This window comes from Oncorhynchus masou, chromosome 31 (assembly GCF_036934945.1).
Source record: "Oncorhynchus masou masou isolate Uvic2021 chromosome 31, UVic_Omas_1.1, whole genome shotgun sequence".
Lineage (NCBI taxonomy): Eukaryota > Metazoa > Chordata > Actinopteri > Salmoniformes > Salmonidae > Oncorhynchus > Oncorhynchus masou.
In genome coordinates, this window is record NC_088242.1 from 55129878 (window position 1) to 55155021 (window position 25144).

General features: G+C 44.2%; 1 protein-coding gene across 3 annotated transcripts; it reads right to left on the reverse strand.

The window, feature by feature from the left end:
- rpgrip1l (RPGRIP1 like) lies at positions 1 to 25144 on the reverse strand. 3 transcript variants are annotated; one of them, XM_064951355.1, is made up of 26 exons: positions 25058 to 25144; positions 24074 to 24169; positions 23829 to 23973; positions 23515 to 23641; positions 23089 to 23275; positions 22810 to 22915; positions 14170 to 14313; positions 13784 to 13889; positions 13348 to 13494; positions 12990 to 13063; positions 12738 to 12877; positions 12552 to 12658; positions 12411 to 12455; positions 11462 to 11641; positions 11142 to 11259; positions 10539 to 10991; positions 10277 to 10419; positions 8517 to 8886; positions 7972 to 8273; positions 7600 to 7776; positions 5859 to 6024; positions 4725 to 4828; positions 3643 to 3829; positions 1680 to 1764; positions 1182 to 1318; positions 1 to 987 (listed from the first exon to the last, which is right to left on the reverse strand). In XM_064951355.1, the coding sequence occupies exons 2-26, from the start codon at positions 24159 to 24161 to the stop codon at positions 845 to 847; spliced, it is 3981 nt and encodes a 1326-aa protein (XP_064807427.1). In that variant the 5' UTR covers positions 24162 to 24169; positions 25058 to 25144; the 3' UTR covers positions 1 to 844. The 3 variants fall into 3 exon arrangements, with proteins under 3 accessions (XP_064807427.1, XP_064807425.1, XP_064807426.1); XM_064951353.1 differs by lacking the exon at positions 25058 to 25144 and adding an exon at positions 24590 to 24659; XM_064951354.1 differs by lacking the exon at positions 25058 to 25144 and adding an exon at positions 24558 to 24631.

Genomic DNA, 25144 nt, shown 5'->3' on the forward strand with positions numbered 1-25144 from the left:
TAATTTAGAAACTAAACTCTTTATTATTCTAACACAGGTAAAAAATAAGATATTGCTCAATGCTTTGGACATTCTATAACTCTACTGAACACCCTCATTTCAGATATAAAATATATTTTTGAGGTACACGTTTTCACAGTCCGTACATTACTCCTGGTTCGTGCTAATTATCCAATTATAACCAGAGCCAATGTCACAAGGCCATATAAATACACCGTTTTTTACCAACACAATTTCACACATCACGCCACTGGCATGGAGTGCCATACTGCCTCATAAAATAATCCCTTTCAACTATAAAAAATATATTTAAATAAAATACAATACCTAAATACTGTATAATTTGCAAATGACTCATTTGCATACATAACAGTATTAGAACATAGAAAAGTGTCTCCATAGACCACATTTAGCCATTACACATTCCAAGTTTTACTTCTTGTTGCTCCCGGAAGAAATAAGTGAAGTGATGGATGCTTGTGTAAGCAGCAGTAAAATGTATTTCTAGCAGTCGGCTGGTGGGAGGAGCTATAGGAGGACAGGCTCACTGTAGATGCTGGAATTGAATTAAATCAAATATATGGAAACCACAAGTTTGACTCCGTTCCATCCCATCTATTACAATGAGCCCGTCCTCCTATAGCGCCGCCCACCAGCCTCCACTGATTTCTAGTGTCACAGCTGTGATTTGGTGAAGCATTTTTATGTGATGAGTAACCTTGTCTGAGACCAGAAGACTTGTGCTAGCTAATGCCTAGGCTGTAGCTCAATGAGCTGACGCAGTCTTGTGGTGTGCAAAGCTAAACACCCAAGTCGTTCACACTAGTAAAATGTCCGTTGCGAGTTAACCCTCTGCCTTTTGTTCCAGTGAGGAGAGGGGTGTGTAGTCATGGTCTGCGTCCTCCATGATAGACTGTAGTGCCTCCAGTCCCTCTACAGACACACACAGACTGCCCACCACCACACTGCTGTCCTGCACATCCACAACTACACACTCAGAAAGAGAGACAAAGGAGGGGAGTGGAGAGGGAGAGGAAGTAAAAGTCAAATAGAAGGAGCGAAAGAGTGATAGAGAGAGATGCACACATAAAAAGAGGGGGTTGGGGGTGAGAAAAACACAAATATTTTACTTCCTGTTGCACAAGTTGACATAAAGACACAGTTTCCTACACAATACTCACTGTTCAGGCTGGTCTCAATCAGGTCTTGCTGTTGCTCCAGGATGTCAGGGATCCTGAAGAAGGCTACGCCTACATCTTCACACTCTTTCTCCTGCTCCTCCTCCTCCGGTGGCTCGCTCACCACCGTGAACCTGATACTGGCCAATCACAACACACCAGAGGTCAGACGGGATCAATCACAGCAGGTTAGTGATCAGGCAAGGTTAATATGTAATCTCTGGAACGGTGTGTACATTTCTAGAGCTACAGACTGTCATTTCTAGAACCGTTCCGTCTAGAACAGTCCTGTCCTCATCTTCTTGCCTTCCATGACCAGCGACACCATAGAGAAGCACATAACTCATCACTATCTGGTCTATTCATTTAGGCTATTTTCTAGCTGACAGTAATGTTGCATAATGTTAAAGGGAAATCTCAGCTACGCCTCCTTTTTTACTACCAGCATGCATGCGCATGCAATGGACAAACGACACACACTCTTAACAACCTTTTTCTTACCTTTCCATTTGGGGGTTGCGTCCCTCGAGCACCCCCCTTAGAATCTCCCGTCTGGACTTGTTGTTCTCTATGTCCACATGAATCACTGTCAGGAGAAACAAGGCATGGCTTACTGAATCACATCTGACACTCCAAGCACACACACATACAGACTCAATGGAGGAAACATGTCAGAGTTGCTCCATCAAGCCTGTCAGTTTCTCTTTAGCTACTTAATCTGTAGCTGAAATCCTACACTGGCAAGGGCTCAGTAAGAGTGACTGAGTATTTGTGTGTGTGTGTGTGTGTGTGTGTATGTACAGTGGGGCAAAAAAGTATTTAGTCAGCCACCAATTGTGCAAGTTCTCCCACTTAAAAAGATGACAGAGGCCTGTAATTTTCATCATAGGTACACTTTAACCATGACAGACAAAATGAGAGAAAAAAATCCAGAAAATCACATTGTAGGATTTTTAATTAATTTATTTGCAAATTATGGTGGAAAATAAGTATTTGGTCAATAACAAAAGTTTATCTCAATAGTTTGTTATATATCCTTTGTTTGGCAATGACAGAGGTCAAATGTTTTCTGTAAGTCTTCACAAGGTTTTCACACACTGTTGCTGGTATTTTGGCCCATTCCTCCAGGCAGATCTCCTTTAGAGCAGTGATGTTTTGGGGCTGTTTCTGGGCAACACGGACTTTCAACTCCCTCCAAAGATTTTCTATGGGGTTGAGATCTGGAGACTGGCTAGGCCACTCCAGGACCTTGAAATGCTTCTTACGAAGCCACTCCTTCGTTGCCCGGGCGGTGTGTTTGGGATCATTGTCATGCTGAAAGACCCAGCCACGTTTCATCTTCAATGCCCTTGCTGATGGAAGGAGGTTTTCACTCAAAATCTCACGATACATGGCCCCATTCATTCTTTCCTTTACACGGATCAGTCGCCCTGGTCCCTTTACAGAAAAACAACCCCAAAGCATGATGTTTCCACCCCCATGCTTCACAGTAGGTATGGTGTTCTTTGGATGCAACTCAGCATTCTTTGTCCTCCAAACACGACGAGTTGAGTTTTTACCAAAAAGTTATATTTTGGTTTCATCTGACCATATGACATTCTCCCAATCTTCTTCTGGATCATCCAAATGCTCTCTAGCAAACTTCAGACGGGCCTGGACATGTACTGGCTTAAGCATGGGGACACGTCTGGCACTGCAGGACTTGAGTCCCTGGCGGCGTAGTGTGTTACTGATGGTGGGCTTTGTTACTTTGGTCCCAGCTCTCTGCAGGTCATTCACTAGGTCCCCCCGTGTGGTTCTGGGATTTTTGCTCACCGTTCTTGTGATAATTTTGATCCCACGGGTGAGATCTTGCGTGGAGCCCCAGATCGAGGGAGATTATTAGTGGTCTTGTATGTCTTCCATTTCCTAATAATTGCTCCCACAGTTGATTTCTTCAAACCAAGCTGCTTACCTATTGCAGATTCAGTCTTCCCAGCCTTGTGCAGGTCTACAATTTTGTTTCTGGTGTCCTTTGACAGCTCTTTGGTCTTGGCCATAGTGGAGTTTGGAGTGTGACTGTTTGAGGTTGTGGACAGGTGTCTTTTATACTGATAACAAGTGGAGGACAGCGGAGCCTCTTAAAGATGTCTGTGAGAGCCAGAAATCTTGCTTGTTTGTAGGTGACCAAATACTTATTTTCCACCATTATGACGACTCTTAATAATGTCTGGAACGGAGCTAATGGAACGGCATCAAACACATGGTTTCCAGTAAGCCATGCCTTGTTTCTCCTGACAGTGATTCATAATAATGTCTGGAACGGCATCAAACACATGGCTTTCAATACCAATCCACCCATTCCGCTCCACTCATTACCACAAATCCGTCCTCCCCAATTAAGGTTAACCAACCTCCTGCGGTGTGTGTGTGTGTGTTCAGCATTTGTGAGTGTGTGTGTAGGCACTCTCTGGTATTCCCTTACCATTGCTGTAGTTGTAGTGGCTGGTCTTACCCGGCGAGGGTTTGGGCAGGGACAGTGGCGTCTCTTCAGAGGGCATGTCCAACAGGGAGTACTCTACAAACAACCTGACCACACAACAGTCTGCTGCTGCCCGCGACTCAGGCCTCAGGCTCAGAGACACGATCTCCACACGCACGCGCTCCGAAGGCTGCAGAGACAAACAGGACGCTGTAATGTAATAAGACTCGGTAACCTAACGCCACTGGAATAATAAAGGGTGGGTCATCATTTTGGCTTTAGCCGCGGTGGGATTTTTGAAAGTCTATTGGCTAAGATTCATGCTGTGGATCCCATTTACTAGGCTGATGGGTCTATAAGAACACACAGTAGAATCTTAACCTACCAGGGCAGTAATGACTGAAGATTTCAAGATTATCATATACTGGAGATGATTTCTTATACCTCCTAATATGTTTGGAAGGGGTCCGACATAATTGTACTGAAATATAAACTACTAAAATAATGAGTCATCTAAAATAGTGAAGTAAATTGTACATTTACTTTAAAATAACATCCTTAGCAGATGTGAGAGGAATGTGCAAGTAACTCACTTGCAGAACAATCGCTCCACCTCCTTCCAGATAGATGATCAGTGAGAAATCTTTTTTTCCTATCCATCAACAATAATAATGCAGCTAATATTGAACTGGATATCATGTCCGTACAGTTCAAATCAACACCATTAATGATGAATGAATGCTTGTGTTTTGTGCTTCCAATAAAGAATCAATAATCCCATCTGACAAACTGGTTAAAGATGATCAGTAGAGAACCTTGGCACAGTAAATATACTTACAGCACTAGAGGTTTGTCCAAACAATGGTTAGCAACATAAACAATACAAATAACTTAAAGCAAACTAGACTTGTTGGGTAAAAACTTTTACTTGGATGCTGCTGTTATATTCCCATGATATAAACACAACAAGCCCAATAACCTTGATACAGTACTTTCTATCCAACTGTACTGTACTCCTATCCTCTATGGACTCAGAGTACAAGGCAAACAGGCTGGGTTCTATCCTCTATCCCTGCTTCACCCACCTTCCGTCCCATGGAGGACTGGCCAGGAACAATGCAGTCATCACTGTCTGAGAGGATAGATTCACTCTGTTCCTCGTCCTCCGCCACTGGGGCCGCCTCCATGTCTGGGGGGGGGGGGGGAGAAAAAATATTCAGTCATAACCAAGAAGAGCACTTCAGGCTTGATGTGTTGCAGAAGGAAGCAAGGGTGGATGGGGGGAGGGGGGGTTGTACTGAGCAATAGAGAAGGAGGGGATTCATAAGTGTTGCTGTGAGCGTGTATGTGTGTACACTGCATACGTGTTTTGAAAGAAACTGGGGAGAGTGATAACAGTTGACATGACATCACCTATTCTTATTGGCATTGACATGTTGACGGCAAGTTTTATTGATGCAGGCTGAGTAATATGTACCACTGCTGAACATTGAAAGGGGGCAGGGGGACTCTCTCGCATACTACTCAAGGTCAGCATTAACATTGATGGGCTCAGCTATCCCCAGCCTGAAGACTATTGGCAGCAGAACTCAAATATTTATGAGTTTTCTGGTGAAGAAACACGTCAGCAAACAATAACATGGACTGTTTGCACTTGAATGAGAATACAATAGTAAGTATTTGTTTCCTAAGGATCCATAGGGGATTTGGTCCCGTGGGGCTCAGTTGGTAGAGCACGGCACTTGCAACGGCAGGGTTGCGGGTTCGATTCCCATGGGGGACCAGGACAAAAATGCATGCACTGGATAAGAGCGTCTGCTGAATGACTAAAATGTGAATATACATTTGGCTATTAAGGCTGAAGAGCCCTGCAGCCCTGACCCTATCTGAACTCAGACTAAAAAGTAGGTACTGTACACTAAAGTCATACTTAAGAGAGTTACAGTACAGGTTTGGGTTTTGTTTGTAAATTAGGACTTGCTGGAATATGATTAAGATTGACGCAAGAAGTAGAAAAATTGGTTGCAAATCTAAACAGAGTGTAGCAGCTGCACTCCAAACCACAAGACAGGGAGAGCAGGGAAAACAAACATATCCTTCCCAATTCCGATAGGACCTCGATACAAATGATTAGCATTATCGTTGGACCAAGGAAACTGGTTGTTATTTTTGTTACATGTTTCCGCTAGTGTTGTTGTTGATATCAGTGAGGTGCTAACCTTCCATCTGTTCGAGAATCTCCTCGGAAATGTCTGATTCGTCTGAGGTAGACTGAGAGCTGGCTACGATCACCTGTCCCTCAGAGAAGTGAGACTCTTCCTCATCATCCTCTTCCTCTGTGGTGCTCTGAGGAGGCTCTGGTGCTACCGCTGACCCTGTGACCACCTGTGGAGCACATCACCGTTCTTATGCATGTATCCCTTGCCTAATCTCACAGTAGACAGTAATTGCCTCATTACAGATCCAGTGTAAAGTTGAAGTCAGAAGTTTACATACCCTTAGGTTGGAGTCATTAAAACTCATTTTCCAACCACTCCTCAAATGTATTGTAAACAAACTACAGATTTGGCAATTTGGTTAGGACATCTACTTTGCGCATGACACAAGTATTTTTTTCAACAATTGTTTACAGACAGATTATTTCACTTTTAATTCACTGTATCACAATTTCAGTGGGTCAGAAGGTTACATACACTATGTTGACTGTGCCTTTAAACAGCTTAGAAAATTCCAGAAAATTAGTATAAGTATAAACACCATGGGACCACGCAGCCGTCATACCTCTCAGGAAGGAGATGCGTTCTGTCTCCTAGAGATGAACGTACTTTAATGCGAAAAGTGCAAATGAATCACAGAACAACAGCAAAGGACCTTGTGAAGATGCTGGAGGAAACTGGTACAAAAGGATCTATATCCACAGTAAAACCAGTCCTATATCGACAATCTGAAAGGCCGCTCAGCAAGGAAGAAGCCAATGCGCCAAAACCGCCATAAAAAGCCAGACTACCGTTTGCAACTGCACATGGGGACAAAGATCGTACTTTTTGGAGAGATGTCCTCTGGTCTGATGAATCAAAAATAGAATTGTTTGACCATTGCTATGTTTGGAGGAAAAAGGGGGATGCTTGCAAGCCGAAAAACACCATCCCATCCATGAAGCATGGGGGTGGCAGCATGATATTGTGGGGGTGCTTAAATGAAGGAGGGACTGGTGCACTTCACAAAATAGATGGCATCATGAGGCAGGAAAATTATGTGGATATAGTGACGCAACATTTCAAGACATCAGTTAAAGCTTGGTCGCAAATGGGTCTTCCAAATGGACAATGACCCCAAGCATAGCTCCAAAGTTGTGGCAAAATGGCTTTAGGGCAACAAAGTCAAGGTATTGAAGTGGCCACAAAGCCCTGACCTCAATCCTATAGAAAATGTGTGGGCAGTACTGAAAAAGCATGTGCGAGCAAGGAGGCCTACAAACCTGACTCAGTTACACCAGCTCTGCCAGGGGGAATGGGCCAAAATTCACCCAACTTATTGTGGGAAGCTTGTGGAATGCTACCCGAAACATTTGACCCAGGTTAAACAATTTAAAGGCAATGCTACCAAATACTAATTGAGTGTATGTAAACTTCTGACCCACTGAGAATGTGATAAAAACTGAAATAAATCATTCTCTCTACTATTATTCTGACATTTCACATCCTTAAAATAAAGTGGTGATCCTAACTGACCTAAAACAGGGACTTCTTTACAAGGATTAAATGTCAGGAATTGTGAAAGACTGAGTTTAAATGTATTTGGCTCAAGGAATATGTAAACTTCCGACTTCAACTGTATATACACACACACAAGCTAAAATTTCAACTATAACATGAAGCAAAATAACCCCAGTCACCAAACCCCAGAAATAGGTATGTGTTTAATATAACATATAACTCCGAGACGAGAGACATAAAGTACCTTTGTTAGGGGCGGTAACTTTGAGACTTCCCTTTTCTCTGTTCCAGGCAAAATAGAGGGACATGAAACATTTTCAGCTTCTTGATTTCCGGGTGCTGTGACATCTACGAATGAGACTTTTTTGCTTGCCGTTTTTTCTTTCACCAAGGTCCGTAGTCTTGGTTTTGGTAACGGCATCTTGGGAGACAAGAATCAAACACAATTTCATGACAAATCAAAAAGGTAACTAAAACATACTGCAATCCTTTCCCATCAAATTGCCTTTCAAACGGTACATTGTAGTAAATACTATTTCTGTACTGGAAGCCACCTCAAAATCCATCAAACCATCCCAGACCAAACTAACATTACCCTCATAGTACCTGTACTTACCTCGGATGCAGTTGAAGTAGTAGGAAGAGGAAGAAGAGCTTTGGTCCTTTTCTCTTCCTTCACCACCATCCTCAACTCCTCTTTCTTCCCCTCCTCCTCCTCTTTCCTCTTTTCCTCCACTTCCACCTTCTTCTCCTCTACCTTTCGTGTTGTTAGCTTCACTGGTCTCTCTTTGGGTACAAACTTGGCCTGTTCAACTGTCATGGTAGAGCCAGGAGGAGGCAGGTAGGTGAACTTCCACTTCAGCGTCACATCAATATGGCCACTGGGGAGGCCGGACGGGTCAGTCAGCTCAAATGTACCTGAGATGTGGACACACAGGGGGGATGTCGATGGTTGGAACGGCCCAACTGGTCCCACTCAAACAAAAATAGTCGTTTGTGAGATTAAGATTCAATAAAACAGGCAAAACATGGAAGTAATGTACGCAGTTTGAAGATAGATAAAAGTACTTACCAAACCTAAACCCATACAAACACACTCAAAGTCAATAATTACCAGTGTAGTTGCTCTAACTAACCACCCTGACTAACTACCAAACTAACCAGTGATGGCCTTGTCGTGGGCCAGAGACAGGAGGGGCACCCTGGCCTTGCCCAGGTACATCTCGCACTGGGTATCGTGGTCATCGAACACGTAGAGCAGCAGAGCCCCTGCCTTCAGGTAGCTGTCCAGCTCTGCCTCCATGGCCACTGGGAAGGACATGTTGTCCTCAAACTGAGGCTCGCTGCAGTCGCTCACGATGCAGGTGTCGTGGTCAGGGAAGTCATAGAACTGGTAGACCACATAGGGGCTGGGTGGGTGGGCATGGAGGGAGGTCAGGTTGCTGCAGCATCGGACGGTGACGTTGAGCTCATTCAAGTTCATGCCTCTGTCGGCTGACACTGAATGGGGGGTTAGGGTTGAGGTTGACACCTGAGGGATTATAGAAAAACAGAGTAGGGTTAGTGAGGATTTATGGGCCAAATATTAAATAAGTATTTTAACTAAAGTTTTGTGAAATTGAAGCACCAACACTGAAGCACCAAAATAGGGTAGACATTACATTTTTCTAGTTCTGTGTTGTGGTATGGTTATGAATCTTGTTTACCCGGAACTAAAATCTCATCGAATTTGGTCAGATTAAGTTCTGGGTTCAAGCACCAGAAATACTGCTGCTCGTTATGCGATGCAAAAGTATGTAGACACCTACTCGTCGAACATCTTATTCTAAAATCATGGGCATTAATATTAAGTTGGTCCTCCTTTTCCTGTTATAACAGCCTTCACTCTTCCGCAAAGGCTTTCCACTAGATGTTGGAACATTGCTTCTAGGACTTAATTCCATTCAGCCACAAGAGCATTAGTGAGGTCGGGCACTGATGTTGAGCGATTAGGCCTGGCTCGATGGGGTTGAGGTCAAGGCTCTGTGCAGGCCAGTCAAGTTCTTCTACACCAATCTTGACAAACCATTTCTGTATAGACTTTTCTTTGTCCACAGGGGCATTGTCATGCTGAAACAGGAAAGCACAGGATCATCTAGAATGTTGTTCTATGCCGTAGCAAAGATTTCCCTTCACTGGAACTAAGGGGCCTAGCCCAGAACCATGAAAAACAACCTCAGACCATTATTCCTCCAAACTTTACAGTTGCTACAATGCATTGGTACAGGTAGGGGTCTCCTGGCATCCGCCAAACCTAGATTAGTCCGTTTCCACTGCTCAAGAGTCCAATGGCGGCGAGCTTTACACCACTCCAGCCAACGCTTGGCATTGCACATGGTGATCTTAGGCTTGTGTACGGCTGCTCGGCCATGGAAACCCATTTCATGAAGCTATACCGACGAACAGGTCTTGTGCTGACGTTACTTCCAGAGGCAGTTTGGAACTCGGGAGTGAGTGTTGCAACCGAGTACAGACGATTTTTAAGCGCTTCAGCCCTCGGTGGTCCTGTTCTGTGAGTTTGTGTGGCCTACCACTTTGCGGCTGAGCCGATATAGCGCCTAGTCGTTTCCACTTCACAGTTGACCAGGGCAGCTCTAGCAGGGTAGAAATTTGACGAACTGACTTGTTGGAAAGGAGTTATCCTATGACGGTCACTGAGCTCTTCAGTAAGGCCATTCTACTGCCAATATTTGTCTATGGAGATTGCATGGCGGTGTGCTCGATTTTATACACCTGTCAGCAACAGGTGTGGCTGAAATAGCCTAGTCTAGTCATTTGAAGGGGTGTCCACATACTTTTGACCATGTAGTGCATGTATGGTACAATTCTTTTACGTAGTCTGTCCAAGAAAGATTAGTTTGGTTACATTATCCACTAGCTACCTGCTGTTCCGCATTGAAAGCAGAGCTGAGGTAGCCCAGGGCTTTCACTCTCTCCTTGTAGAGCCGAATGGCCTGCTCCATGGGCACCCGCAGCCTCACCCAGTACTCCACAGAGCCAAATGACTGCACCTCGCCAGCCACACCTGAGGAACAGAGAAGAGAGAGCAGAGTTACTGTAGGTACTGGATATACAGTAGATACCTGAGAATCTGTGTTGCATACCCTGGTAGAAAGAAGTCCATATTAAAACCCCTCCACTCACCAACCAGCTGTACGATCCCATGGGCTTTGCTGTCGTTCTCTAGGAGCTGCGACAGCCTGAGCTGCCCCACAGCCACAGTCGTAAAGTCCATGCCCCGGGCCAGCTGCAGCTCCAGCGTCACCGAACCTGTGTGGAGGTACTGCAGGAATAGATCGTCCACCCTCACCACGTACTGCGACGTGAAGCCGTACGCCGGCCGGGCTCCCCTGACTACGGGTGTAGCCTGCAGCTCGAAATCGTAGAAGGCGTAGGTGCAGAAGGTGGAGGGCTCGCGGTCGCTCAGTGTCTCCAGGGCGACTGGGGAGAGGGTCGCCATGCCGATGTGGATTTCCAGAAGGTTCTCTCCACGCTCTAGGTGTACGGTCTCGTCGAACTCGTCGGCTACGTCGTCGTCGGTGACCTCGGGTTTGAAAACGTGTGACTTGGTGCCGTAGGCAATGTCTTTCAGTTGGGCTGCGGGGTGAACGGAGAGAGTACAGTACAACAAGAAAATCAGTTAAAATGACAATAAAGACAAAACCAGACACGACCAAACACCACAAAACTAGACATAACAATAAAATCACCACAACACACAATAATCGTGACAGAATAAATACACACCCTCTAGTTTCTTGATCTTGGCAGCCCTCATGTCCAGCAGCTGGGCAAGGCGTTCCAACTTTAGCTCGTACTGCAGTTTGGAGTCATCCATTTTACGCGTCACCGCTTCAACTTCCGCCTGAGACACAAGAATACGGTGTCACTTTTTTTTTTTTTTAAGTATGTCACCGTATCAAGTGAAATACTACGAATAAAGACCATTTCTAAAAGTATGTGTAATGTAAGACACCATTCAATTGTCCTTGTTGCAAATGTTATGGAATATCTAGTTATTTTCCGAACCGTAGTCCAAGTGATTCATGCTGTGTATAACCACGTACCTGGTAGTCCTTGTTGATCTTGTGCTGGACTATGAGCATGTTTCTGGTCTTCTCCAGCTCCTGGATGGTCTCAGCGTGCGTGGCCTGCAGCTCCCTCACGGAGTGCTCCGTGTCACTACGCACCTCCTCCTCCACCTGCTCCAGGAAGCCCAACTCACCACTCCTCTGGGACTTACGCACCTGAGGGAGGGAAGAATGGTTGTCACTAGTTACCACAGCAACAAAGTCATCATTTTGTCTAAACCCCACCTATTTCTACAATTTACAATGATTATAAACCTAACCCGATCCCTAACATTAACCACACTACTAACCTTAAATTAAAACCAAATGAGCAATTTTTTGTTTTCATACATTTGTACAATATAGCCAATTTTTACTTTGTGGCAACTAGTGACAAACAGGAAAGGCGTTCATTTCAGTGCAAACTGTAATGCACGGTGCCCCCTTGTGGATGGGAGTAGTAACATATGGTGATGCTGCATATGGTCAAAGTGGACCTTACAGTTGGGGCTGCCCAACCCTCTTCCTGGAGACCTAGGGTTTTCAGTGTGTGTTTTCAGTCCAACCCTAATTTAACACACCTGATTCTACTAATTAGCTGCTCAACAAGACCTTAACTAGCTGAATCAGATAAATTAGCGTTGGACTGAAAACCTACATTACAGATCTCCAGGAAGAGGGTTGGGCAGCCCTGCCTTAAGAGCATGATCTGGCCATGTACTCTAATCGCCACCCGGCACAGCCAGAAGAGGACTGGCCACACCTCAGAGCCTGGTTCCCCTCTAGGTTTCTTCCTTTATAGGGAGATTTTCCTAGCCACCTACTACCATCTGCATTGCTTGTTGTTTGGGGTTTTAGGCTGTGTTTCTGTATAAGTACTTTGACATCTACTGATGTAAAAATGGCTTTCTAAATACATTTGATTTGAGGTAAAATGACCAATTACCTTGATTAGCATCAGTGCCTCACTGAGTTCTGCCACCTCACTCTCCTGGAAGAGAAAAAACATGAACGCACATCTATAACCATGTTGTACACATTAAAAAACACATTCATTTTTATATGGAGTGAGAACCGGCTCCTGTACCTTGGTGTAAAACTTTATTCGATCCCTTATTTCATCTAACTGCTGCTTTTGTTCCAGGAACCGAAGCTGAATGTCTTCCTTTTCTTGGCTCAATTTTTCGTTCATATCTAAAATAGTAACAACATTAAAACATTTCAATGTAAAAACGTCTCTGAATGTACACAAAACGTTCTGGTCGACAGTTACCTCTTTCAACCTTGATCTTGTCCAGAATCTCGTTTTTGTCCGTCAGGTCCGACTTCAGTGCCAACTCCAGCTGGGCTATCTGTAGTTTCAGCTGCTGCTCCCGCATCCTAAATGTCTGATCCTGGCTTACATCGAAAGCACTGGGAACACAAAGCCATATGTCATCCACAAAATGATCATACAGAGAAGAGTTTTTCCATGTAGGATTTCAACACGCAAAGCAACGTACAAACGTGGTGTCCAACCCCTCACCTGTTCACCAGTTTATCACAGTTCTCCTTCAGCAACACTCTCTCCTTCTCCAGGTCAAAGATTTGCTCCTGCAACTGTGTTTCATTAAAAAAAGAGGATAGTTTATTAGCCAAGAGTTTAGCCAAGGGTGTCCCTACAATGTTATGAGATTGTTTCATGAGATTCATGAGATGTTTCTCGATAAGAGTGCCTGCTAAATGACTAAACCATAAGGGCCATTTTCCCAGACAGATTAAGTGTAGTCCAGGACTATAAAGCATGCTCAGTGGAGAATCTCCATTGAAAGTGCTTTTTTTTAGTTGAGGACTTGGCTTAATCTGGGTCTGGGAAACCAGCCCCAAATGTATCGGAAGGTTACCTCCTCTGTCCTTCTCTGTGAGAATGAGTTGGCCTGTAGTTGGCTCTCCAGGGCCAGACTCCTCAGTCGCTCGTCTTTCAGCTGGCCCATTAACTCATCCACCTTGGCCATCACAGCTTCATGACTGACCTTCAGGGTCCTCTGACTCTGCAATCACAACACTGTGGTCATTTCCATGGTGACTGGGTTTGAATAGTATGTGACTGAAAGAACAAGATATTTGAAGTTTCCATGTCGACTAAAGATTAGAATGTGCGGTGGAGACCAAAAAAATAGTCTAAATCACATTTATTTCTAATCAGCTCAAATATTTTTCTTAAATCCTCAATCTGGTGCAGTACTAATGCCACATGCATTTCCCAAATAATCCACACTGGACATTGCTAGAGTATTGCTAATGAACTAGTGTCTCCTGGAACATGCAGTTGTATTTTACCTCTTGGAGTTGTAGGAATCGGCCCTCGAGCACAGTGAACGCGTTGCCCTTCTCAACAAGCTGCTTCTGCAACCTGATCATCTCCACGTTGTCCTTGATAGTAGATCTGGAGACACCACAACACAGAGGCATGGTTTTGATCACTATTCCCATATAGTGTGTGTGTGTGTGTGTGTGTGTGTGTGTGTGTGTGTGTGTGTGTGTGTGTGTCGTTGCTGGATAAAACAACTGGAGATATAGAGGTACGTGAACACTACCACTTATTGTTGATGTGAATCTCCACCAAAAACAAAATCAATCAAAAGTTGAAACGTATGTGCTCAATGTGGTTGATTGAGGAGTGTGTTGTTAGGATGCAGAGTAGCTACTTCTGCATGGTGTGTTACCTCTGCCCAGTGGTCTGCTGCTCTCGCAGGTGGAGGAGCGACTCCTCAAATTTTCTCTCCTTCCTCCTCAGCTGGTCCCTCAGCAGCTCTGCAGCTTTGTCCATCTCCTCTATGTGAGACCGTTGAGTCTCAATCACATTCTCACTGACAGACAAAGATTCAGATTAGTTTTATTAGAATGAATGACAAGGCTACTGTTGCTAAAGCAAAGTGAGAATGACAACAATAACAGTAAAAAATATACATTTTACAGGTAACTGCCAAAATAATGGAACCAATTGAATAAATAAGGTATACAAGGTATGACGAGCTATATTGACAGCAGGTGCTTCCACACAGGTGTGGTTCCTGAGTAATTTAAGAAATTAACATCCCACCATTCTCAGGGTTATGTATAAAATTGCTGGGCAGGCCATTATTTTGGCTACCAAGGCTATGAACCCAAAGGATGACAATGACCATATCCACAGGCCACAAGTAGTCACTGAATGGTTTGATGAAAACGATATGCCATGGCCGTCTAAGTGACCAGATCTCAACCCAATTGAACACCTATGGGAGATGTTGGAGCCGCGTCTGAGACAGCGTTTTCCACCACCAATAACAAAACACCAAATTATGACATTTCTCATGGATAAATGGTGTCGCATTCCTCCAATAGAGTTCCAGACACTTGTAGATTCTATGCCAAGGTGCATTGACGCGGTTCTGGTTCGTGGTGGTCCAACGCCCTATTAAGACACCTTGTTGGTGTTTCCTTTATTTTGTCAATTACCTGCCTCCTGGGCTTTTCACGCACGACAGTGTCTAGGGTTTACCGAGAATGGTAAGACAAACAACAACAACAAAAATTCCAATCAGCGGCAGTCCTGTGGGCAAAAACAGCTCGTTGATGAGAGGTCAAAGGAGAATGGCAAGAATCATGCAAACTAACAGGCAGATCACAAGCAGGCAAATGACGGAGCAGTACAACGGTGGTGGAGAGAACAGCATCTCCTGGCACACGTTAGGTCCCGTGATACCAACTGAGCAAAGTGTCCATGTCCCAAAGAATTCAGGCTGTTCTGGAAGCAACGGGAGGTTCGACCCGGTACTAGATGGGTGTACCTAATAAACTTGCCACTGAGTGTTTATACACACACACACAACCTATCTATATACACAGTGCCACAGAAAATATTCACACACCTTTACTGTTTCCGCATTTTGTTGTGATAAAGCCTGAATTTAAAATGGATGAAATGTAGATTTGTTTGTCACTGGCATACCCGATAATGTCAAAGTGAAAATATTTTTTCCAAATTAGTTAAAAATAAAAAGCTGAAATGTCTTGAGTTAATCAGTAATCAAACACTGTTATGGCAAGCCTAAATAAGTTCAGGAGCAAAAATGTGCTTAACAAGTCACATAATAAGTTGCATGGATTCACTCTGTGTGCAATAGTGTTTCAAATGATTTCTCTGTAACACACACATAATTGTAAGGTCCCTCAGTCGAGCAGTGAATTTCAAACACGAATTAAACCACAGAGACCAGGGAACTTTTCCAATGGCTCGCAAAGAAGGGCACCTACTGGTAGATGGGTAAAAATAAAAAAGCAGTCTTGAATATCCCTTTAACATGGTGAAGTTATTAAATGACACTTTGGATGGTATATCAATACACCCAATCACTACAAAGATACAGCCGTCCTTCCTAACTCAGTTGTCGGAGAGGAAGGAAACCACTCTGGGATTTGACGATGAGGCCAATGGTGACTTTAAAATAGTTAGAGTTGAATGGCTGTTATAGGAGAAAACTGAGAATGGATCAACAACACAGTAGGTACTCCACAATACGTACTTAATTGAGAGAAAAGAAGGAAGCCTGTACAGAATAAAAATATTTCAAAAAATGCAACAGGCACAAAATCAATACTGCAAAAAATGTGGCAAAGCAATAAACTTTTTGTCCTGAATACAAATTGCTATGTTTAGGACAAATCCAATACAACACATTACTAAGTACAACTCTCCATATTTTCCAGCTTACAGTGCATATTTTCCAGCTTAAAGTATTCAGACCCGTTCATTTCCCCCAATTTTTGTTACTTTACAGCCTTATTCTAAAATCTCAATCTACACAATATATGACAAAAATACAATTATTTTTTATAAATGTTTGAAAATATATTAAAAATAAATAAAAACATCCCCCTGTGGTCAATTAAATTGATCTGAAATAATTTGGAAAGGCACGCCTGTCTATATAAGGTTCCACAGTTAACAGTGCATGTCAGGGCAAAAACCAAGCCATGAGGTCGAGAGAATTGTCCGTAGAGCTCAGAGACACGATTGTGTCGAAGCACAGATCTGGGGAAGGGTACCAAAACATTTATTCAGCATTGAAGGTCCCCAAGAACACAGTTGCCTCCATCATTGTTCAATGGAAGAAGTTTGGAACCACCAAGACTCTTCTTAGACTGAGCAATCGGAGGGGGAGGCCTTGGTCAGGGAGGTGACCAAGAACCCAATAGTCACTCTGACAGAGCTCCAGAGTTCCTCTGTGGAGATGGGAGAACATTCCAAAAGGACAACCATCTCTGCTGAACTCCACCAATCAGGCCTTTATGGTAGAGTGGCCAGATGGAAACCACTCCTTAGAAAAAGGCACGATAGCCCGCTTGGAGTTTGCCAAACAGTACTTAAAGGACTCTCAGACCATGAGAAACACGATTCTCCGGTCTGATGAAACCAAGATTGAACTCTTTGGCGTGAATGACAAGCTTCATGTCTGGAGGAAACTTTGCACCATCCCTACGTTGAAGCATGGTGGTGGAAGCATCATGCTGTGGGGATGTTTTTCAGCAGCAGGGACTGGGAGACTTGTCAGGATCGAGGGAAAGATGAACGGAGCAAAGTACCGAGAGATCCTTGATGAAATCCTGCTCCAGAGCGCTCAGGGACCTCAGACTGGGGGCAAAGATTCACCTTCCAACAGGACAATGACCCTAAGCACACAGCCAAGACAATGCAGAAGTGGATTCGGGACATGTCCTTGAGTTGCCCAGCCAGAGCCCGGACTTGAACCCAATCAAACATCTCTGGAGAAACCTGGCATTAGCTGTGCAGCAACACTTTCCATCCAACCTGACAGAGCTTGAGAGGATCTGCAGAGAATAATGGGAGAAACTCCCCAAATATAGGTGTCAATCTTGTTGCGTCATACCCAAGAACACTTAAGGCTGTAATCGCTGCCAAAGGTGCTTCAACAAAGTACTGAGTGAAGGGTCGAAACACTTAGGTAAAATGTGATATTTGGGTTTTAAATGTGATGTTTCTGCATTTCCTTTTCAATATATATAGTATACATATTTTCATACACAAAACATCCCAACATCCCAGTGGAAAGTGTGTGCATGATTTAAAAAATATATACACTGCTCAAAAAAATAAAGGGAACACTTAAACAACACAATGTAACTCCAAGTCAATCACACTTCTGTGAAATCAAACTGTCCACTTAGGAAGCAACACTGATTGACCCTCAATTTCACATCCTGTTGTGCAAATGGAATAGACAACAGGTGGAAATTATAGGCAATTAGCAAGACACCCCCAATAAAGGAGTGGTTCTGCAGGTGGTGACCACAGACCACTTCTCAGTTCCTATGCACCCTGGCTGATGTTTTGGTCACTTTTGAATGCTGGCGGTGCTTTCACTCTAGTGGTAGCATGAGACGGAGTCTACAACCCACACAAGTGGCTCAGGTAGTGCAGCTCATCCAGGATGGCACATCAATGCGAGCTGTGGCAAGAAGGTTTGCTGTGTCTGTCAGCGTAGTGTCCAGAGCATGGAGGCGCGACCAGGAGACAGGCCAGTACATCAGGAGACGTGGAGGAGGCCGTAGGAGGGCAACAACCCAGCAGCAGGACCGCTACCTCCGCCTTTGTGCAAGGAGGAGCAGGAGGAGCACTGCCAGAGCCCTGCAAAATGACCTCCAGCAGGCCACAAATGTGCATGTGTCTGCTCAAATGGTCAGAAACAGACTCCACGAGGGTGGTATGAGGGCCCGACGTCCACAGGTGGGGGTTGTGCTTACAGCCCAAAACCGTGCAGGACGTTTGGCATTTGCCAGAGAACACCAAGATTGGCAAATTTGCCACTGGCGCCCTGTGCTCTTAACAGATGAAAGCAGGTTCACATTGAGCACGTGACAGACGTGACAGAGTCTGGAGACGCTGTGGAGAACGTTCTGCTGCCTGCAACATCCTCCAGCATGACCGGTTTGGGAGTGGGTCAGTCATGGTGTGGGGTGGCATTTCTTTGGGGGGGCCGCAAAGCCCTCCATGTGCTCGCCAGAGGTAGCCTGACTGCCATTAGGTACCGAGATGAGATCTTCAGACGCCTTGTGAGACCATATGCTGGTGCGGTTGGCCCTGGGTTCCTCCTAATGCAAGACATTGCTAGACCTCATGTGGCTGAAGTGTGTCAGCAGTTCCTGGAAGAGGAAGGCATTGATGCTATGGACTGGCCCGCCCGTTCCCCAGACCTGAATCCAATTGAGCACATCTGGGACATCATGTCTCGCTCCATCAACCAACGCCACGTTGCACCACAGACTGTCCAGGAGTTGGCGGATGCTTTAGTCAAGGTCTGGGAGGAGATCCGTCAGGAGACCATCCGCCACCTCATCAGGAGCATGTCCAGGCGTTGTAGGGAGGTCATACAGGCACATGGAGGCCACACACACTACTGAGCCTCATTTCACTTGTTTTAAGGACAATACATCAAAGTTGGATCAGCCTGTAGTGTGGTTTTCGCACTTTAATTTTGAGTGACTCCAAATCCAGACCTCCATGGGTTGATAAATTTGATTTCCATTGATAATTTGTGTGATTTTGTGTCAGCACATTCAACTATGTAAAGAAAAAAGTATTTAATAAGAATATTTCATTCATTCAGATCTAGGATGTGTTATTTTAGTGTTCCCTTTATTTTTTTGAGCAGTGTGTATATAATATTCTAAACTCAGGACCTAGTCTTTCAAAGATAATTCATAAAAATCCAAATAACTTCACAGATCTTCATTGTAAAGGGTTTAAACACGGTTTCCCATGCTTGTTCAATGAACATGGACCAGTGGAACAGTTATTACCACAATAACAGCTTACAGACGATAGGCAATTAAGGTCACAGTTATGAAAACTTAGGACATAAAGAGGCCTTTCTACTGACTCTGAAAAACACCAAAAGAAAGATGCCCAGGGTCCCTGCTCATCTGCGTGAACGTGTCTTAGACCTGCTGCAAGGAGGCATGAGGACTGCAGATGTGGCCAGGGCAATAAATTGCAATGTCATTACTGTGAGACGCCTAAGACAGCGCTACAGGGAGACAGGACGGACAGCCGATTGTTCTCGCAGTGGCAGACTGTGTGTAACACCTGCACAGGATCGATACATCTGAACATCACAACTGCGGGACTGGTACAGGATGGCAACAACTGCCCGAGTTACACCAGGAACGCACAATCCCTCCATCAGTGCTCAGACAGTCCACAATAGGCTGAGAGAGGCTGGACTGAGGGCTATTGTACGGCAGGTCCTCTCCTGACATCACCGGCAACAATGTCGCCTATGGGCACAAACCCACCATCGCTGGGACAGACAGGACTGGCAAAAAGTGCTCTTCACTGACAAGTCGTGGTTTTGTCTCACCAGGGCTGGTAGGATCCGCGTTTATCGTCGAAAGAATGAGCGTTTACCGAGGCTTGAACTCTGGAGCAGTATTCGATTTGGAGGTGGAGGGTCCATCATGGTCTGGGGCAGTGTGTCACAGCATCATCGGACTGAGCTTGTTGTCATTGCAGGCAAACTCAACTTCTCAATTTCTGTTAGTCACATGAAGTGGGACAGCATTTACTTCACTGCAGTCAGGTCAAGACCCTAGTGAGGACGACGAGCAAACGGATGAGCTTCCTTGAGACGGTTTCTGGCAGCTTGTGCAGAAATTCTTTGGTTGTGCAAACCCACAGATTCATCAACTGTCCACGTGGCTTGTCTCAGACCATCCGGCAGGTGAAAAATCCAGATGTGGAGGTCCTAGGCTGGTGTGGTTACACATGGTCTGCGGTTGTGAGGCCGGTTGGACGTACTGACAAATTCTTTAAGACGACAATAGAGGTGCCTTATGGTAGAGAAATTAACATCAAATTATTTGACAACAGCTCTGCTGGACATTCCTGTATTCATCATGCCAATTGCATGCTCCCACAACACTTGAGACATCTGTGGTATTGTGTTGTGTGACAAAACTGCACATTGAGTGTCCTTTTATTGTCCCCAGTACCAGGTGCACCAGTGTAATGCTCATGCTGTTTAATCAGCTTATTGATATGCCACACCTGTCAGGTAGATGTATTATCTTGGCAAAGGAGAAATGCTCACTAACAGGAAAGTAAACAAATTTGTGCACAAAATGAGAGAAATAAGCTTTTTGTGCATATGGAAAATGTCTGGAATCTTTTATTTCAGCACATAAACATGGGACCAACACTTTACATGTTGCCTTTATATTTTAGTTCAGTGTAGTTGAAAGCCCTCTTTAACTTAAGCAGACTAACATTTCTACACTACCAGGGGTCTGTCGGGAGGGAGAAACGGGAGGTTCAGTCAGGTAGGTTACCTAGCCTGTCTATCACTTGCGGCCTCCTCTCCTTCGACGCCAGGACACCCTGGTGCGGTGTTGCCTGCGGACAGGGTGGCTACTCTGCTTCTTCTGGGCTTTGTGATTGATAGATAAGACTATGAATGACTTTTAGATGGGCCGGGGGGGCGGAGTGACGTCATCATGGGATAAATGATGATGCAATAATTAGACTGTATGGATTTTGAAAAGTAAAATAGCAGTATTGATGTTTTTGTTTTTTTGCTATGTTTTTTTGGCCAACACAATGAATCATGGTAGAACTAATCAATCAGAGCTTTATTTAATGGTCATTTGGAAAGTCAATTCAATGAGCATTATGGGTAAATAATACAAAACACAGCAGAATATAAAAAGTGGCCAGAAGGATGTAAGAGCCAAAAATGAAGAAATTCGGTGTAAAATTGTAGGCGATCCACAGCATGAGTCAAAATACCCATAAAACCTAGTGGTCAAACAGAGAAATGGTTCCAATCATTTTTCCACCATAGATTTTTCCCATAGGGGATTTTAGAAACACTTAGAAACACTTCAAATAAATAAGAACCATTGTCCTGTTTGACCACTAGGTTTTATGACACCACTGTGGGGCTCTATTATAATTTATACAACGGGTGGGTCTATTCCTGAATGCTGATTGGTTAAAACCACATTCCAGCCTGTGTCTATTCCACAAGTTACCACCGGCTAAACATATGATGTTAAAATGCCTATTTACTTTGTTCCATCTGACTGCGCAATCCAATGTCTCATTAACTCAGCCAAACAATTTATAAACTTGATCTCCACTATAAAAAGCATCTAGTTTTCAACAGTGGAGATTTCTATAAACCTTGCTGTCTGTCTCTCATGTCATTTGCAACATTGTTTCAATATTCAAATTTGACCTCCGTGTGTCCCATAGTAATGAACGTGTCGGGAGTCGGGACGAGACCGACAGGCAGTGTTTCTCAGCCAGTCGAACTCGTGAATCAGCTGGCATAATTTTTATGGATATATTCAAAGAAATGTAAATTGAAAAAAGCTCCAACGAAATGAAGTGCAGCTAGTTTGCAGTCTTTCCACCTTCAGTTTGAAGTGATTGTGTTAGCTGTGTTGTTGGCTAGCTCCTCAGAAAATGTCAGGACACTGTTGTTCAATGCCAGGTGAAATCATGCCTCATTAGCTCATTGTTATGGATGCATCCAAATAAAGGTCACTAGAAAACAGCTTAAACAAATGCAAATGCAGCTATTGTTGTTATTTGGGCTGCATTTTTTGATATGACTAAGTTAGCAGTAGTTGGCTAGCTAGCAAGCAAGGGATGAGAATGTTGCCAGCCAGTATGGCAATGGAACATTTATAACGAACGACTGGGTCGCGTCAATAGATACAGATCAAGAAGACTGAACGACTGTCTCGCAACCGGACCGATAGAACGAACAACCAGCCGGCTTGGGTATCAACCCTAGATTTGTGTTGGGACTATATCTTGTGGAAGGATGAAATAGCATTAATAAATTCATCAAAATAACATTTTTTACAAAAATGTCAATAATTATTTCAATATGTAAAAGTGAAAATGCCCTCGAAACCAGTTTTTAGGATATATTGGTATGGTTTGCCGGCTCTAGACTTCGTTTCGACCCTAACAGCACCTGTGCCAATATATCCTCCAAACACCGGCTTCTTGTGCATTATCACTTAAATAGTTGTATTCAAATATATGAATAAAATGAATTTTAAAAAAGACAAACGAGAGGGAAGGGGAGAGAGAGAGATAGAGATGGGGAGATAGAAAACTGGAGAAACAGAAAAAGACTGAGTGAAGAGAGGGAAAAGACAGATAGAGAGGGAGGATAGAGAGAGAAAGAGAATAAGAGAGAGAGCATTGCAATCATGGAGGGGATGTTGCTAATATGGTGCAAAAAGTACAGTCCCTCACAGTCTAGCTAGCTGATAAAAACATTACATACAGGTTGCGGATCTCAGCTCTGGCGTCGTCCAGCAAACTGTGTCCGTATCTGGGCAGCAGACCCTGAGGGGCCCTGCCACTCATCTCCACCTCCACACTTCTAGGGCCTGGGAGACACAAACAGACACAAAAGTTAAGGCTAACAGAAAACTCCCACCAAAATTCAAACATGAGGCTAAAGCCATATTGCTTTCCTATCCAATCTATGCCTAGGGAGTAAAGACTAGGAGTTCTTTTGGGATTCAGTGTCAGAGTATAAAAGTAAAATGTCAAAGGTCACCTCTGGGGGCAGCAGGGGGTAGCTGAGCCAGGCTGAACGTGTCCTCCCTCAGCCTCCGCAGGCCTGTATTGACTCTTGATTGGACATGGCCATAGGGGGTGGGCCGTTTGCTCTGCGTCTGTAGCTGCTGTTTGGCGGCCAACAGGCGCTGCTTCAGGCCCTCATTCTGCATCTGCAGCTCCTGGACCTACAATTGAATTACACTCAATTTTGGGTTGCAAATAAACAAAACGTACATCGACAAGATGCGCATTTGAAATCCTAGAGGATAACACACAAAAACATTCATGAAAACACTGGTTATGTCCCAAATGGTACCCTATTCCCTACACTACTTTTGACCAGAGCCCTTGTAAAAACTAGTGCACTATATAGGGAATAATGGTGCAATTTCGGACGCATCCACTTATTTCCAAAGTGGTCCACCTTCTCCTGCAGCTCTTCCATCATCTCCTCCAGCTCCACGTCCCGGCTCCCTGGTCGCACCCCACCTGCAGCCACTTGTTCCACACGCCGACGGTCCTTCACCAAGCGCACCAGCTTGGTGGCCATCCTGTGAAAAGCCAAGAGAAGTTTGAAGTTCAATAGAATGGGAGCAGAGGCAAGGGTCAGAAATCCACATGAAGAGTTGTTGAACTCTAAGGTTTGATACTGTAGGGGTATGCATTGAGGTTGAAACCTTAGCTAAATGTGTGTGCGTGTGTTGCATGTGTGTGCATACATCCAGGTGCAGTTCCCACCTCTTGATTTTGTCCTCCTGTTTGTGTGTGTGTTGTTTGAGGAGCAGGTTTTCCTCATGGAGCCGTAGGAACCTGTCCTCCAGCTCCTCCCTGCTCACCCGCAAGATCGCCTGCCTCGCCCGGGCATTCTGGGCTACCAGCATCTCTGCAAACAGAGCCAGTAAGTTACCACCAGTTTAGACCCAATTGTTAAGGTCCATAGGGTAGAGTAAAGTAAACTAAAGTCAAGTAATGGCATTAATAACCTGATAATCCCACTCCAACCTTAGTGAGGTTTAGGGTGATGTCTTTAACGGGCACATCTGCTGCAGTCTCGTCAGCAAACGTTGACATGGTTCAATCTGGAAACAAAAGGTTGAGACATCACAGCTATCCATCAATGAAAGACTAACAAGACAGCCTCCTGTGGCTTGTTTTAGCTAGGAAGGTCGGATGAAAACCATGCAACTAACAGTACTAACTAGTTGCTATCAATGTCTAGAATAGGCGTACATATTATTACTGTTCTACTAGCTTAGCTAAATGTTTCTTTCTAGGTTAAAATAGCTCACAAAGGCTAGCTAGGTTAAAATAGGCTACGTACGTACAAAAACAAGCTGCTCGTCTGAAGCCAAGTCTCAATGAACTAGCTAACGTTAGTTTTAGAGTGGATAAGCAAGCTAACAAGTTAGCTATCGTCCAGTTTAAAAGTGTCTATCCAATAGTAAAGCATGCATGCATAATGTTTACCATTAACTATTCATTTCCTACACATTTGTTACCGTTTCACATAAACACTTTACTCCTCAGCGACTGTTGCTAACAAACAATTGTCTTCCTGTTCCCATGTGCGCATGCGTTTCAAAAGAATAATGGGATACGTAGTTTCAGGAGAAGAGCAGTACAGTCAGAAGACTGAGCATTTCATAATATTATGTACAGTGAGTCAATATCCAACAGGTATTTGGTGCAGTAGGCTACTTTGCAATGCTGATAGGCATTATTTCAGTAAATGTTCCTATGCACTGTGTATTTTGCAGTGTCTCCTTTCATGACCATGTTGATAAGCCTTAATCTAGCCCAAGATGGAGTTTACTGTTAGCCTTAAGGTCCAAGGACCAAAACAGCCAAATACTCCATCTAAACGTGAATCGATTCTCAATTGCGATACGGTTATAGAAACATAAAGTCCTATACTTTCATATCACATCAAAATAATCTCACAAATACAAAATATTAAATTACTGTACACTGTTTTAGTTGCAGCCGAGAGTATGTTTCAGTGACGCCACGTTTCTGGCGAGAGGGTTCCAGCTGCTGCGACATCATCTCAGAGT